At 48.8% G+C, this 13,057-nt stretch overlaps 1 protein-coding gene across 3 annotated transcripts in view; it reads right to left on the bottom strand.

The window, feature by feature from the left end:
• Adgrd1 (adhesion G protein-coupled receptor D1) overlaps nt 1–11,765 on the bottom strand; it is a 112,938-nt gene extending 101,173 nt beyond the window's left edge. Inside the window, exons 1-3 of one of the 3 annotated variants that reach the window (XM_021639838.2) lie at nt 11,223–11,765; nt 11,102–11,138; nt 269–352 (exon numbers count right to left, since the gene is read on the bottom strand). In XM_021639838.2, the coding sequence (XP_021495513.2) occupies nt 269–352; nt 11,102–11,138; nt 11,223–11,288 (187 nt within the window). In that variant the 5' untranslated portion in view covers nt 11,289–11,765. The remainder of the gene's footprint in view (nt 1–268; nt 353–11,101; nt 11,139–11,222) is intronic. The other 2 variants (XM_021639840.2, XM_021639841.2) reach the window with 2 other exon arrangements.
• Nucleotides 11,766–13,057: the final 1,292 nt, after the last annotated feature.

Here is a 13,057-nt window from a genome sequence, read left to right on the forward strand (position 1 = left end):
GGCTAGCCTGGTCTACAGAGTGAGTCCAGTACAGCTAGGCTACACAGAGAAACCTTATCTCAAAAAAAAAAAAAAAACCAAACCAAACAAACACAAAAACCACTTTTGCAGTGACCATCAGTGAACCACGGAGTGCCCCCTCATCTCCATCACCCCATCTCCAATGTGTCCTGGGGCACCTAGAGACTCTTTCTCCCTCTCCAGGTGCCCCAGGCCCTGTGGAAGAGCTATCCCCCTGCCAACGGACATCCTCACCACCCTCGTCTACCTCCAGTTGTGTCCTGAAGCTCAAGGATCCCGTCCACATTTTCCAGCGGCCAGTAATGAGAAGCAGAAGCCAAGACTGCAAAGCCTGCAGAGAGAGGACCAAAAGAGTTCAAATCACAATCAGGGAGGAGGGAATTGAAGACAGGAGCTGTGACCTGAGTGCTCGGAGATTGAAGAAGAGTGAAACTGTCATGATGACCATGGAGCTGGCTGAAAAGGTATTAAGAAAATTCGATACACTCTCCCAGTTAAACAAAAAACACCACTTTAAATTAGAAATCAATGGCTAGTTTCTTAATTGGGTAGAGCAGGACAAATAGGAAGGGACACCTCCCTAATTCAAGAAAACAAAGGCCCTGTGTCTGTCGGTACAGGGCTAGGAGCTGCCCATTACTGTAGAGGAAAGGTAGAAATGCCTATTATCTTGCTGTTACCTGGAGTGGCTTTACAGGCAACATTTGATATAATTGGACCACTGAAGGAAATAAGGTTTAAAATGGCTTTCAGGGGGTAGCCGCTAACCCCGGTGTCATGCCGGGCATCACAGAGGCGCCTAACAAACACTCCCTATGTCTTCTAACAGTAACCTGCAAGCTAGCGCACCCTTCCCCTGTTTGTAAGGAGAAGCGAAATTCCTGCTGGAGACTTGGAGAGATGGCTCTGTTGGCACACACGTGTGAGGACCTGAGCTCTACTCCCTAGACCCACATAAAACCAGGTGTGGTAGTAATGCTCGGTAAGTTGGGGAGACAGAGATGGGATCGTGGGAGCTCACAGGCCAAGCAGTTAGCCAAAACATGAGCTTCAAGGTACAAGTGAGCGACCCTGTCTCAAAAAATAAAGAAGACACCCAAAGTTCTCCATGAGAGCATACATTCCTCCCAATGCATAAATAGAAAAATTAAAAATAAGCAAAAATAGCCATAGCCAAGAATAAATAAGAGGGACTGGAGAGGGCATGGGTTGGGGGCTGGGCAGAGTGCTAGGCAGTGCTGCCCAGCTACAGAGCTGAGGATGGCAAAGGCTTGAGGGGAGCTGGGGACAAGCATGGAGGATTCAGCCGATGTTCACGTGGGAGAGGCTATATGGCTCCACTGCATATAGACAGTGGCTTACGATAGAGGTGGCATTTTAGATCAGAGATTTATTCACCACAGGTCTGGAAGTCAGTTAGGTGTCTGAGAAAAAATAAGATCCTACCTCACAGGTATGTTCAGATGGTTCAAAATGAGAGCGTAACACAAAAGCTGAGCTAAAGGCTGGGTCGGCTGGTTCATGGCTTTACTCTCAGTTTGGGAGGCAGAGACAAGGGATCTCTGTGTCCAAGGCCAGCCTGGGCTACATAGTAAAGAAGAAGAAGCCAAGAAGAAGAAGGAGAAGGAGGAGGAGGAGGAGGAGGAGGAGGAGGAGGAGGAGGAGGAGGAGGAGGAGGAGGAGGAGGAGGAGAAGCATCCTGTTGTGGTGGCACACCCCCTTAATCCCAGCATTCAGGAGGAAGAGACAGGAGGATCTCTGTAAGTTCCAGGCCAGCCCAATCTACAGAGGGAGTTCCAGGACAGCCATGGAGAGTTACACAGAAGAGCCCTGTCTAGAAAAACAAAAAAGCAAAACAACCAAAAAAAGGTGAGCCGGTACAGTGACCTGTGCCTAGTGCCTGCATATAATTAAGGTTTAGAGAACTCTCTCTGCCCTTCAATCATAACATTTTAGGTAGGCATCCTTGAACCACACAGTGTTCCCTTGTCTTCATCACCCTAGGTCTGACATCTTCTTCCTTTCATTTTGGGAAGTGGAACTATTAGAATTTTAGAACCAGCCTCCATGACATGATGAGTACAAGGTTTTACATTTAGCCAGTTTTATAAATTTCTGTACAGGAAATAAACCAAATCAAACTATGAGGCAATGTTCACCAAGTATATATGACAGAAAATCATTGATTCCTTTTTTTTTAGGAATTTGCTGTATTAATGAAATTCTTAGGCAGATGGTTCAGTGGTAGAGTGTTCAGCTAACCATATGCCTAGGATATGCATGAAGACCTGGATTCAATCCTCAGACAGCATAGGAAGGAAGGAAGGAAGGAAGGAAGGAAGGAAGGAAGGAAGGAAGGAAGGAAGGAAGGAAGGAGAAAGAGAGAAAACCTGTTAAGGAAAAGGAAATCAACAGAAAGCTTAGGCACAGTGAAACATTTGAAGGAAAAATAAATGCAAATTGTTTTTTAATTATACAGCAACCCACTCTCCCAACGTTGTTCATGCTTCTCAGGCCTTTAAAGATTACAGTGGACAGTCCGCCAAACTTCTCCTGTTGGAATGGCAACCACAAGGCCAGATGTGTAAAGCCGGTCCATTCTGACAGAGGTTCAGAAGGAGTGAGCAACATCCAGCCTTTCCAGAGGACAACTTGGCTAAGTCTCTGCAGAGGATAAGGGCATTTACTCTCTGGTGAGGTAACTCCACTCCTAGGAATTTATCCCCAAGAGATTCTCAAAGGCTGATCAAAGACCTGTCTACAAAAGTATTTGTTATGGAATGTTCCCACGGGATCAAAACACCAGAGAACAGCCCGGACGTTCATTCATGGAGAGATGGCCAAACAATCAGAGTGAATGTGAAGTGGACTGGTGTACAGCCTACACAGTGAGGAAGAATGACATGCATGGAGCGACACAGCGTGGTGTTTAAAAGAGCTTGCTGGTAGAACACATGTCTAGCATTCAAAAACCCTGGGCTCCATGCCCAGCAACACACACACACAGACACACACAGACACACTCACACACACACTTGTGGCTTTGTTTGTTGACAATGGGTAGGCTCACTTACTAGTCCAAGCTGTCCTCAAACCTGTCGTCCTCCTGTCTCTACCTCCCAAGGACTAGAATTACTGATGTGTGCAATAATTGCACACATCTGATCAGACATTTGAGATCATACATTTGAGAGCCTCTTGAGGATAAATTTGTAGGAGTGGCGTTACTTCACCAGGGAGAAAGTGCCCCTAACCTCTCCAGAGACTGAGCCAAATTGTCCTCTGGGAAGGCCAAACTGATGCTGACTTCTCTGAACCTCTGTCAGGCTTCACACATCTGGCCTTGTGGGTGCCTTTCCAACGGAAGTCTGGCTGACTGTCCACTGTACTCTGTAAAGGCCTGGGAAGTGTGAGCAAGGCTGGGTGAATGAAATGCTCTCTGCTGGGCTTATAATGTTCTTTCATTGGCATCATTAGGGAGAAACAACCACACCAAAAAGCACACTATGTTGGCAAGATGGGTCAGCAGGTAAATTGGGTCATTGAGATGGCTCAGTGAGCAAATTGTGCCACCGAGACTACGTTTTGCGTGCTGTAGTCACAAGTGGAAGGAGAGGACCAACTCCTGCAAGTTGTCCTCTGACCTCCACCTACCCACTGTGGTATGTCCATGCATACACACAAGTAAATAAACATAAAGAAAAGAGTTACAAACAATAAATAATAAAAAGTAATAATAATTTAGCCAGGTATAGTAGAACAGATCTTTAATCCCGCCACTAGGGAAGATGGAACAGGAGAACAGTGAGTTTAAGGCCAGAGTAAGAATCGGTCTCAAAACACTAAAATAAATAAATTTTTAAAAATCAAGGTGAGACAGTTAGGCATGGTGGCACACACGTTTAATATTTGGGAGGCAGAGGCTGGTGGATCTCTGTGAGTTTGAGGCCAGCCTGGTCTACAGAGCAAGTTTCAGGACAGTCAGGGCTATATCTCAAAAAAAGGAGGAGGAGGAGAAGGAAGGAAGAAAGAAAGAGAGAGAGAGAGAGAGAGAGAGAGAGAGAGAGAGAGAGAAAGAAAGAAAGAAAGAAAGAAAGAAAGAAAGAAAGAAAGAGAAGGAAGAGTCATACTGCCAGCACTTCCTGTTCTCCAAACATCTGACCTGCTTCCTTGGCAAAAACACTGTTAGGTCCAGCCTTCAAAATCACAGTGGCCTTGGTCATAGTCTTGGGGCCGCATTCAAATTACACTCCTGGGTGACAGCTAAAGTACTCCACCTTGATGGGTACCAAACACCTCATCTCTTGAAGTTTAGATGGCTGGCTCCCCTTGCCAGTTTCTGCCTTAATTACTTTACACACTGCTGTGATAAAATGCCCTGACAGAAGCAATTCCAGGAAGAGTTTCTTTTGACTCAGTTTAAGACTGCACTTCATCAGGTGGAGCATGAGGCAGCTGGCCTGATTTTTGTCCCCAGTCAGAAAGTAGCGAGAAGTGAATGCTGGTGCTCCGTTCACTTTCACTGAGGATCCCAACCCATAGGACGGTGCTGCCCATCTTTAGGGTGAATGCTCCAGTTAGCTCTATCAGCTTGACGCAGCCTAGGGCCAGTGGTTAAGGGCACTGTCTGCTCTTCCCAAGGACCCCAGTTCAATTCCCAGCAACCACATGGCAGCTTATATCTGTCTGTAATGCCAGTTCCAAAGGATCTGCTAGCTGAGCATGAGATGAAGAAAAAGCCAGTAACCAGTGTCCTCATGGTTTCTGCTTTAGTCCCTGCTTAAGTTCTGCCTGACTTTCCTCAGTGATGAACTCTGACCTGGAAGTGTAAGCCAGATAAATCCTTTCATTCCTTACATTGCTTTTGGTCAGGGTGATTTATCCCAGCAGTGGAGATCAAACTACAACATCGAGTTTTCCTACCACAATTAATCTAATCCTGATAGTTCTGCACATGCATACCCAGCTTGCTTCCTGGATGATTCTGAATCCTGTCAAGTCAGTGATATTAACCTTCACGGTTTTCTCCTGTCCCTCTCTTGGTGCTACACAACTCCCAAATGTAAGCCAAGAACAGGAAAAGTCCTCCACCAGGGCCTGAGGAAACTAACCGAGGCCTAACTCCCACAAGCAGCCAGGAAGCAATGCCAGGCAGTCTCCAACTGTGAGATGCCGGAGCTCAAAAAGGCAGAAAGGCAAAAATCCAAAGTCTTCATTTTTCAAACTTTTTTGTTTTGTTTTGTTTTGTTTTAATTTTTTTTGCCCCAGGAACTGAGGATATTCAGTTTTAAAAACCTTCCTGCACTTGTTATTTAATTCATGTGGGAAAAAATCGGAAGCAGCAAGAAAGTCTTTACACAAAAAGCAGTTGCTGGGTCTTCAGAATCCACCTCTGCATGGTCCCTTCCACCATCTCTAATGAGCGAGGCTATGGCCAGTTCCGGGCCAGTTCAATTATTATGACCAGTGAGGGTAAGTAGTCCTCCCCCAAAACAAGCCCATGGGAAGGAAAGGTCTCAAGCTGCACGCAGACACCGTAATGTTGACGTGAACCCCGACACAGAACGAAGCACCCTCACTTTTCCCAGTGTCCTTTGACTACAACAGGAATCCACCCTCCCGTGGAAGTCCGGGACAGGGCTGCTCCAATGGGAAGCAGCGTGGGGCCAGGGAAGTGTGCGAGTCCTGAGAAGGATGACATTGTGGGTGGTTAACAAGCCAGATGGCTAGACGCAGGAGCCAGGACAGAGACCAAATCAGTCTACCCCGAGGGGTGCCCAGTCTCAGAGCAGGAGAGCGCAAGCAGGCATTGACAGCCAGCCTCTCTGGCCCCAGACTAGTGTCACACTGTGAAGGTTCATCTGGAATCACCAGGTCTCCCGTTTTTTGTTGTTATTTTGGTTTGGTTTGGTTTTGATACAGTGTAACTCTCAGCAGTCTTTAAAGGCATCTCTGTACAGCAGGTGGAGATCATTATAGACAACCACAGCTAGTTACAAGGCGGGGAACAAATCATGGGGTGCCTGGCTGGTCTATCTACGACACTACTCCTGCACGTAAGGCTCAGGGAACATCTCAGAAGAGAAAGATGGGAAATTTCTACGAGCCAGAGGACCAGCAAATCTGCTGTGAGACTGTGTCCCCTAGAAATGGATGACAGGAAAGCTTCAACCATGATTCCTTAACAATATGGCTGCCTAAAGAAGACCTGAAGAGGGACAACAGTTCCCTCTTCAGTTCAGGAAAAACATCAGTGTGGAAGGGGGAAATCTCACAGGCCCCACCCCTAGACAAAGAACTACAGTCAACCAAGAAAAGCCGAGAGTGGAAGAATTATTCCTTTCCAGCAATGAGCTTCCTAGTTCATTTTTGTTTTATTAAAACAAGGCGTCTGTCCTTTTGGGGAGCAGGCTGACTGTGGACTCAAAAATCCTCTTACCTCCGCCTTCGCCTCTGAGTGCAGTTATGATAGGCCATTACCATTGTGCTGACTCAGGTGTCCCGCTTTTGAAAGATAAGTCAGAAATACAGATGTTTTAAATTGGATTTTGAAATTTCCTCCAAATGCTAATATTGCCGGGTTTGTTTTTTTTTTTTAATTAAAATTGTGTGTTGTTAATAAGATGGGCTAGACTCAACCCACAGGTCCCTTAACACCCTACAGGGTGGGACAACACATGCCCCCACCCCTAACGTTTTGTAAGAGCAAGACAGTCTCATTCCTCTGTGAAAAAAAGACCATTCATGGCTGTTTTCAAATCACAAAGGTGACAAGCATACAGAACTTAGTCACATAGCCGCCTTGAGCTCCCGCAGGGATGGCAGGCAGGTCAGGAAGGAACAGGACGGGAAGTCAGAGACTGAAAATAATGGAGTGGGGAAGGCCGAGATAAGAGAAGGAGGAGACAGGAAAAAGAAAGAGGAACAAAGACAGGGAGAGGGGAAAGAGAGAGGGGGGAGACAGAAGTATAGAAAGGGCGAGAGAACAGAAAAAAAGGAAGGAATAGGAGATAGGCTTTTGGTCTAGGCCATAATTATAAGCCAGCTCTTCAGAATTCATTTTCCATGTGCATTCAACGTCCCGTCAACCCCGGGAGAGAAGATGAGTACCAGCGTTCAAATCCTCCGTGTCTCTGATCTTTTCCCTTCCCAGCCTGGCTCCTATGTGGTCAGGGGCCTCCCTTGGAGGATACTCCTCCAGGACACCACTGAAACCTCTCTCCTGGGAAAAGTCGGTGTCTCTCTGCCATCTGCCACTGGCCTCGGCCCCACAAAGCCCGTTTCCCTGAAGGATGCTGCCTGCTGTCCCCCCTGTCTGGAATACCCTTCCCTATGTTGTTCATAGCTGCCTCTTTCTACTCTGGATCTCTGTTCCCCTTCCAGAGTTTCCTGACTCCAACATCTTGCTCCATTTTCTCATGGTGGTGACCCACAGCCATTATCAGCCTGATCTTTGTAGGTGGGGGGGGGAGAGGGAGTCCATCTCTTTCATGTTTTGTGTCTGCTGGGTCAGATTACAACCCTTCTGCAAGGGTGCATGCACGCATGTGCAAGGGTGCATGCACGCATGTGCAAGTGTGAAATCCAGGTTTTCGCATTTGCAGCCTCCCATTTTAAATGTTAGTAATTAAGAACATAACTACATAGGTAGAATAAATGACAGAGTACAAGTACAACTAAACAGAGTATAATTAAACATAAACATAGAATGACCACAGAGTATAATTATACACATCAAATATATTTATAAATCTAGCATCTCCCAGAAAATCTCCACTTGCTGTATTTCCATGTATTTGATATGGAATATACATTGTTTTTTGTTTTTTAAATCCATTATGGGAGCTGAAGAGAGAGCACCGTGGTTACAACACTGCACGCTCTTGCAAAAGACATGGATTTGATTCCCAGCACACACATGGTAGTTCACAACCATCTGTAGCTCCATTCCCAGGAGATGGGATGCCCTCTTCTGACCTCCACAGGATTCAAGCATGTACATGGTGCACAGACACACATGTAGGCATAACATGCATGCACATAAAATCTTTTTAAAACATTGTGAATACACACTCTTTTTAACTGAAAAGATGGAGAACGGCTTCCCTGCTGTGACCCAGTAGTTTCAGAAGTCCTTCAAAGGCTGCTGTGTGAATACATGGAATTATAATGACTGTCACTGCCTGCTTTTCACGCTGAGTAGGGCCTTGAAGCCCGGGCTAGACTGGAGTCAGCAGTCCCAATGGCCTGGAAGGGAACTGGGTAACGACACAGCTTGCTGTTTTTCTCAAGTTCCCAGTCTCTCCGTTACAAACATCCTCTATAAAAGGGCATGTTTATAAACTTTTACAAAGTGGCCTGCAATCTTGTCGAATGCCATTTATGGGGTTGGATCCACCAACCTCAGAGCTTTCTAGGTCGTCCTGGGGAGCAGAGGGTTGTGAATCGGGACCTGAGGTGTGAGAGTGGCTCAGATAAGTGGGGAGGGTGGTTAGTCCTCTCTGGATCCTCCCTTCCACTTCTGGCTTCCCAGTCAAGTGGGAACTTGAACTAAATAGTCTCTAAGGTCCCTTCCAACTGCAGCTTTTACAGTTCTGCTGCGGTGACCTCCCACAGTCACAGTCAGAGGGAAACTCAGAAGGTGTCAGCACTGCATAGGGCCTCATACCATTTTGAGATTTCTAAAGCAGTGAGCTCACACCATAAGTACAAGAATCCAGAAGTTATGTGGTGACCTGGCTCAGTGTAGACACCTAAGCCTAGAGAGCTGAGAATGCAGGTGACCTCGACCCGGATGACAGCCCTGCGTTCTCACAGACAGGGCACAGAAGGTGGTTGGTGACTGCTCTGAGCCCTGCCTTGTGCTGCAGGCACAGCGTTGGAGCCAGGGTGAGACAATGCAATAGCTTACCAGTCCTGTCAGCCCCTCACACACCCGTGGGCAGATGTTTCCTGTGTTGCTTCTTAGTGACCTCTAGGTATCAGTTCCCCTAAATCCCTCCAGGTGGTATTATCTCGCTCCTGTGAGTTTGAACTAACCCCTCTAGCTACAGGCTTGCCACCGACTGGCTGCTGTGCCAGTGAGTGTGGACAGGTGACACTGAGGAAGAGAACCAGGGGGCTGCCTCTATGTGCTCCTTAAGCTACTTTAGGCAACCCAAGGCCACTCCCTTTCTTGGCAAGTGACAACCAGCCCTGACTCCCACCCTCCATGTCCAGACAGTCCCTTGGCTCATATGTCCAACTCTGTACCCATCTAGGACTCTCATGCGGCCCCTGTCAGAGATCAGGTTTTTCTAAAGTCTCCTCAGAGGTTTCTTGGGCTTTGGTCATAGGAGGAGAAAATCCAAGGAGGCCTTGCAGAGAGGGCTGAATACTATAGAAAACAAGTGTAGACAAAAAATGGGTCAGAGTTGGGGGGGGGGGGTGAGGACATATAATGAAGGGGGTGAAAAAACAAAGGACAGAAATAGAAGGGAGGAAGGGAAAATGAAAAAAAAGAAAGAAAAGGTGAGGGAGGAGGCAGAAGGGGAAGAGGGGAGAGGGAGAAGGAAGCCTTTTGGTTTTGCCTTGCAACAGAGGAAGCAGGCGTGAGAAGGGACCTGAATGAAGCCATCTAGGGCTAAACAGGATGTTGAAAGGCACCTAGGCTCCCTGGACACCCTGAGGCTTCCCCTTCTTCACCTTCTTTTTCCGTAGTGCACATGAGCTGCCCCAGTGACTGTCGGTCCTCCAGTGAGGGACTTTGTTCTACCCGACATCAGGTCAGGAACAAGGAGGCGTCTACACAGAACAAAGCACAGAAGTTTATAAAGTCCAGGACGCTAGCTCATGTGTGCAGTGTGGCTGTGAGAGTGTGTAAGTATGCGCAGACATGTATGGGTATGTGCAGACATGTGTGGATGTAGAAAAGGCCCTTGAAGCCTGGTATGATTGGCGCCACACCTGTAATCCCAGCACTCAGGAGGCAAAGGCAGACGGATCTGTTAGTTCGAGGCCAGCCTGGTCTACAGAGCAAGTCCAGAACAGCCAAGGCTACACAGAGAAACCCTGTCTCAAAAAATCAACGAAAAAGGAAGAAAGAAAAAGGCTTTGAAGCTTTCTTTTCTCAGACCAGCTGTATACACGGTTCTAGGTCTGACTGACTGATGATGCTATTGGTATGAGCAGCCCCAGTCTTGGGGGGGGGGGGGGGGCGCGAGGCTCTTTTCCCTTTCAGGTATGTTCTCCAGATCATCTCCCTCTGCTGCCCTTCACCATGCCTGCCGTGTTGGCTTGGGAGCACTAAGGGGCAGGGCCCCCATTTAGAGGCAGGCTGGTCCAATTGATCTGCTGGGAACCCCAGTCTCCCTGAGCTCTGAGTCACTGGCTTCTCTACCCTGACCCACCAGGCTTTCCCAGAAATGGGCCACACATTCTTGTCCTTTGACTCGAACCTTCAGCAAGAACCCCAGCCCCAGAGGACCTGCCACAAGGAGGCAGCAAGCCCCTTCCCATCCACCCCCACTGTGGAGGTGGCAGCCCTCTTCTCCTAACAGGGCTGTTAGGAGAAGATCTGTGATCTGTCCTTCCAACAAACATCACCCTTGCGCTTCTGGAAAGGGAGTCACACAGGCAAAGACAAATGTCCCAATAGTGAGCCCCTACCCCTGACACACACTGCATGTCCAGCGCAAGTGCAAGGCACTAGCTGGTGATGTCCGGGGCACTTAGGAAGGCAGCCCACAGCACCATGAGGCTGGAGACAGCAGGGAGAGTACCCATGGTGGTGGCCATAAGTAGGCACAAGTGTAAAGTTGAAAGAGCCAGAGTCATTTTGCCAGAAGGGCATACCTCCTTAGTTAGACAACAACACCTGGGGCAAGAGGGAGCTGGCTCAGAGATCGGCTTCCTCATCACCTACCTAAAGACACTGGTCACACCGGGACTGTGGTCTCAAAAGGATGTGCTGGGAATGAGGATCCCAACAGGGGTTAAACAGATAGTTTCTGTTTACCCCCGCCACCACCACCACCACCACACACACACCAAAGGCAAAGAGAAAAGCAGACAGCCATCAGAAAAGAGGGTCAGGGCTTACCTGGATGTTCCTGGGCTCTGGGATGAGTGCCACACACCTGCAAGGAAAAATCAAAGGGTGAGTGCGGGGTCTCATTCGCCAGCAGGTGTGTATCCTGGCTGCACTGGGGGCCTGGTGTTACCTGGAAGCTGCAGAAAGAGCAGAGCAGCCAGACCCAACGGCAAGGCGGTGCTGGTAGATCCTTCATGGTGGGAACCAGGAGGTGGGATTCCCCCACAGCCTCCCGGGAGCCTCTCTACCTCCTGCTTCCTGGGGACAGAGACATCTTCATCGAAGGATTCTGGCCACAAAGTCTGTCCCCTAAAGTTTGTGGTGTAGAGCGCCTGAAAGCAGTTGGGGCGATTGTCCTCTCCAAACTGGAGTCTTTAGAGACCCGAAGGCTAGCTGCTGCGCTGTGCAGGGGAAGCAGTCCTCCTTGGCTCCACCACTGTCCAGCCTCTGGCTACCGCTGGACAAGGCAGAGCCTCTGGAGCCTGCGGGCTCGGGAGTCTGTGTCCCGGGCCTGGGACTGGGACTGGTGAGCACCTCCCTCCAGTCTCAAGTCTCAAGTCGGAGCTCAGAGCTCAGCCCAGAGCTTGGAGCTTAGTGATGTCTGTGCTGCCTCTCTCTGCAGCTGAGCTCCGCCACACCTCGTTGGCCCAGAGTCCAGCCCGTGGCTTTGGGTGGAGAGCCAGAGTGATGTCAGCGGGCCTCAAACTTTGTTCTCCTCTATTTATATCCACCCCATTCTGGCCTTTCCTGGGTCCTAACACTAGCCTGTTAGGAACTGCTGAGTCTTTTCCAGGACTTTCCCATCAAAAGGTGGCCTAGATTGGCCCCGGGGCTGTATGGGGGGGGAGTGAGAGTGTGAGGGAGGGTGGCTGTAAGAGAGTATGTGTGCAAGCACAGGGGAAGTTGTGAGGGTGAGTGTGTGGGGTGAGAAAGTATGTGTAAGTGTACGTGTGAGAGTCTTGGGTGTTCAAGTATGTGTGAGTACTGAGGGATAGTGTGTGGGGTTATGGGAAGTAAAAGTAGGTGTGAGTAAAGAATGAAGAACGGGGTGAAAGTGGGTGGCTTGACAGGGTGTGGGTAGATGTGAGCAAGTGTGTGAGGGTGTGAATGTGGGGAGATGCGGGTAGCAGGACTATATAAGGGCTGTAGGTGAGTGTGGGTCTGCGTACGCTAAGGCATCTTCTGCTCTGTGCTTTCATAGTCAGCATGTGCGTGTGAGCGCGGGTGTGCACAAGTGTGTGTGTCTATCTGAGCATGGCCCCGTAGATGTGAGAGGGGTGTGCGAGTGTATGCACGTGATGTGTGATTAGTCTCTGGATGTGTAAGAATGCAGCCATGTACGCGTTCAAGGTGTTCGGGATGTGGGTGTCATGTGTGTTTTTTGTGAGTGTGGGTATGGATGGGTGTGAGTGGGTGTGAGGGTATGAGTGTAGATGAGTGTGGATGTGAGTGGGTGCGAGGGTGTACGTAATAAGGGTATATTCTCAGCACCCTCAAAGTCTCATCAGCATTAATAAGTACGTGGGGCCCGAGGGCTGGTTACCTCGGAGGACCTGGGTTCGGTTCCCAGCATCGCAACAGGCCGCTCACAGCCGGGCGGAACTCCCGTTCCAGGAGATCCAACACCTTCTTTCAGCCTACTTGGGTACCTGTGCACAGTGGTGGACATGAACTCACGCAGCCTCACAGACACACACACACACATAAATGAAAATAACCTTTAGGAGAGAAATATTAAGAAGCACACGTTTAGGTGTGGACGGCTGTGTGAGACTGGGTGCGACTCAGTGCCACTGTGAATAGCTGTGTATTACAGGCTCCTTCCCATTGGCACCCTCAAAATCTGTGTCAGTGTTAGTAAGCACAGGTGTGGATCCAACAGGAACTCTGCTGAGAGCTGGGCCTCGTTGGAGCACAGGAAAACAGTGGTTATGAGCACACAAGAAAAGAAACGCCTCCCCCTGC

Source organism: Meriones unguiculatus, chromosome 4, assembly GCF_030254825.1.
Source record: "Meriones unguiculatus strain TT.TT164.6M chromosome 4, Bangor_MerUng_6.1, whole genome shotgun sequence".
NCBI classification, from domain to species: Eukaryota; Metazoa; Chordata; class Mammalia; order Rodentia; family Muridae; genus Meriones; species Meriones unguiculatus.